Source organism: Moschus berezovskii, chromosome 9 (assembly GCF_049115385.1).
Source record: "Moschus berezovskii isolate FMDL1 chromosome 9, NW_MosBer_1.0, whole genome shotgun sequence".
In the NCBI taxonomy this organism is placed as follows: Eukaryota; Metazoa; Chordata; class Mammalia; order Artiodactyla; family Moschidae; genus Moschus; species Moschus berezovskii.
The window spans coordinates 86,671,481-86,675,248 of record NC_142468.1 but is presented as its reverse complement, the minus strand read 5'-3'; the positions used below and the strand labels follow the sequence as shown (position 1 = coordinate 86,675,248).

The window sequence follows — 3,768 nt, the reverse complement described above, 5'->3', positions numbered from 1 at the left end:
GTTCTCCTACAAATATTCTTGTCTTTTATAAGACTACATTTACTATGGTCTATTAGGTTCTTTAGTAAGTATAATAAACTAATAACCAAGATGAAGTTGTATTTAGATCATAGATTTTTGAATTTTAAAAACAGTACCTACACTCAGAGACCATTTTATTATATGTAACATGGGGGTGTGTGTGTGAGAGAGAGAGAGAGAGCGAGAGAGTCTATATCTGTATATTCCTCCTTCCAGAAAGTCTTTCTTTATTCTTTGCCTACTATGATTAGGCTGTATGATAGTTGATTGATACAGTACATGCACATCCATAACCTTTTTTTTAAGATTATGATTAAAAGTAATGTTTGCTATTAAATGTGACTTGGTTTTCTTGATTTTTGTAAGATGATAGTTTGCTTTTGAGGAGGTTTGTACATTCTTCTCAGAAAAATTTACACATATGTACACACAATTTTGCATATATTAAAACTTATGAGATGTATTATTTCCCAAGCTCACCCATGGACTCTAGGTATCTATGGATACCAGGCTCAGTGTGTCTGATGTAGGGGATGTTGATGTCAGAAGTTCAAAACAAAAGTTCTGTTACCTATACACAATTCTTTCTCATATTATGTGGCAGTTAAAGCTTTAACAAATTACAACAGGAAATCATTATTGGGCATCAATTAAGATTATGTTATTAAAGGTGCAGTTAAAAAAAGAACTGTCTTCAGTTTAGTAAACACTGAAGAAATGAATATGACTTAGGTAATTATAAAATCATTCTTCAAATAAAAAACTTGCTAGGAGAATAATGTGTGCCTTTTTATAACTAAACGAAAACTGTTTATAGATAGTGGTAAAGAAAATGGAGCCCTCAAACTAGCCATTTAATACTGAAAATTATTAAACAGTTCTATTTCTCTATCTATTTAGTGTGTTTCATAAATATGACTATAAAAAGTGATAGGATGTCAGGTTTAGGTCAGATTTCAATGTGATCTTTTTTATTCTTTCCCTTGTTATTTGCAGTTCAGTTATTGAATGACTTTCTCACTTTTTTACTTTGGTGGTGGTGGGGGGCGTTTTTTAAAGAGTAAGTTTGGTGTACAAATCTTGAACGTCTTAAGTGTGGGTTCTTCCACTAATCTTAATTTTTTTCATCTGTTTATAAACAAAAAAGATACCATTATCTCCCTCGGCCCAGAGAAAGTGTTATATACCTGAACTTTATTAACAATATAGTATTAACTGATTCAAACTCCTTTTAAAAAGATATTGAAAGCCATATAGTTTATAGTTTAATAATACGTTGAAGTGTAATAAGCTTAAAATTAAAGGAAGAGACCTTCAGCATTATGTACAAATTAGTAAGCTATCAATTGTTCTTATTTAAGATTTTTTCTTAATATTTCCAGTTGTCATATTCCCAAGTATTGTTAGAAGTACACCGTTTCGATTTGCTTAAAAGTGATAGTGTTTCATTCTCTGTATAGCATTACATAATTTTCAGGTAACTCTTCATTACTCTTGGTACCTCACCGCAGATTGCGCAGGATTCGCAAGAGGGGAGAAAACTATAGTTTCCTTTCGTATGCCAGTTTATGGTGGCTAGGATGTCTTCCGGTTCTTACACCAAAGTAGGGATTTGCGTTGGATCCGGAAAGGGCAGAGTTGTTTCAAATTAGCCCACTGCCTTTCCCAGATCGTCCTTAGTTCTCCCTCCTGCAGCAGCCTCACCTCCTCCACACCCAGCGAGCTCCCGCCGGGGCGCCTCCGGGGCCCCGCCCCCCGCGTCTGCGCGCTCGCGAAGGGGCGGGGCGGCGGCCGTGCTGACACCTGGCGGCCGCAGGGGGGCGGACCGAAGGCAAGCGTAGGCTGGGATTGGCTGGGGCGGCGCGGGGACGGCGAGCGGGGGAAGGAGGGGAGACGGTTGTAGGGCTCGTGTTGGTGCTAGAGCCTCTGCGGCCTGAGGGGCGCGGAAGCACGGAGGGGAGGAAGACGGCGGCAGCATGGCGGCCGGGTACGAGCCGCCCAACCCTCTTCCCGGCTGTCGCCGCCGCTGTCCCCAGAGTCGCCGGGGCCCTGTAGTCTGCGTGTGTTAGTTGTAAGCCCGCTGCCTCCCGGTCAGTCCTCCGGTCTACCTTTCCTTTCACCGCCACTGTCTGCCCGAGGGTCGGCCGGCGGGTAACTCCCACTCCTGCCCGGCCCCACCCACAAACCCGCGGGCCAGGACCATGGAGGACGTGAAGCTGGAGTTCCCCTCGCTGCCACAGTGCAAAGAAGACGCCGAGGTGAGTCTGTCAGTGACCAACACGCACAGGCCTCTGTGGCTCTTCGCCGAGGGGCGGAACCCCAGGCCCCAAGCGTCGGAGCCTTCACCTACTGGTAGCCCTGTTGCCCCCGGAGGGCGTCTCGGGACCCCGGGGCGGAGTCTCGCGCTCCGGGGCCGTCTGCCCCGACCACGGCTCCCTGAGTTCCTCTTCCCCTCCGGAGACGCCGGGGCCGGGTCTGGTGTACTTCAGTGCTTTTCCCCCAGATCGGCGTCGAGGACTTCCTTGAAGTAAGGTTACCCTTTTATTGCCATAGCAATGCAAGGGTATGTTTTTAATCTCATTTTGAGGGATAATCTTTGATGTCATCGATTGACTTGTGGGACACATGAGCCCACGTGTGGAATTGATGTGGGGCCTGAACTTGGAAGTGTGTCTTCAACAAGTTTCCCGAAGTAGTTGGTTTGTTTTGGTTTGATTTGATATTTGGTGTTTTTGTGGCAAGCCGTGATCATCAGAGTAAGATGTCACGAAACTAGCTCATTTGAATGTGAAAACTTCAGTCAAAAAACTTGCCCTTTGGAGGGAAATTAATATGGGGAATAAAATTCTTTACAACTTGGTATCCTGATTTCTAACTCAGGGTCCTTTTTATCCCACCTTACTTCTTCCCTAACGTTTGTATTGAGTTTTCCCGCATCTGTTCCTCGTTTAAAATACTTTATGGTATTGGAGACTACTAAATTAGAATTTTTCTTAAGACTGAATGCGCTCTAGTAGTCTCAAGAAAGAAATGTTAAATTTCTACTTTTAAGAGATCATTAAGTTTATGGCAGTTCATTCTATTGAATGTCTTCTTTTGTGGGGGGGGATCATTTTATTGGGGGGGGATCATTTGCTTGTGATGATCATCCTTGAGAATTTCATGTTTTAAGAATATACTCGAAGAGGAAAAGGTAGAATTTAAGTTAGGTTAAAAATGATTTCATACTTTTTTCTTTTATATGGAATAATGTGAATAAAAAGTATGCTTTTATATCCTTGAAATGATTCAGTAATTTCAACACTAGCACCTTAGAAATAATGTAGAGCTTTCCCACTTCTAAGATGAAAAATTGTAGCTTACTAAGAATAAGTGGTTTTTCTGGTGATGGACAGGGAGCCCTGGTGTGCTGTGATTCATGGGGTCGCCGAGAGTCGGACACGACTGAGCAACTGAACTGAACTGGTGCACCTTGGTCGCCTCGTTCTTAATTCATTGTCCTTTTAAATACACCTCAATTCTTCCCTATTCTCGTCTTAATAATTCTAGTTTAAAATGTTTACAGACTTTGCATATAATCTCTTATTGTATAAATAATGTATTTTATCCTTGCAAAGACTGTAAAAATCTTAGTGAGGAATACAGCTTACATCTTTCCTGCTTGCTGCTTTCCTGTGTTGGAGAGGAGTAATACTTAATCCTAGTACATAATGATGTTTATATAATCTACTGAAAGCCAGTTCGTTC

General features: G+C 42.2%; 1 protein-coding gene across 5 annotated transcripts in view; it reads left to right on the top strand.

The window, feature by feature from the left end:
• The first annotated feature begins 1,904 nt into the window (after positions 1-1,904).
• STYX (serine/threonine/tyrosine interacting protein) overlaps positions 1,905-3,768 on the top strand; it is a 55,126-nt gene continuing 53,262 nt past the window's right edge. For 4 of the 5 annotated variants that reach the window (XM_088839907.1, XM_055435488.2, XM_088839906.1 and 1 more), the window contains exon 1: positions 1,905-2,279. In XM_088839907.1, the coding sequence (XP_088696033.1) occupies positions 2,223-2,279 (57 nt within the window). In that variant the 5' untranslated portion in view covers positions 1,905-2,222. Of the gene's footprint in view, positions 2,280-2,315; positions 2,549-3,768 lie in introns of those variants that run through there. The other variant, XM_055435489.2, reaches the window with a different exon arrangement.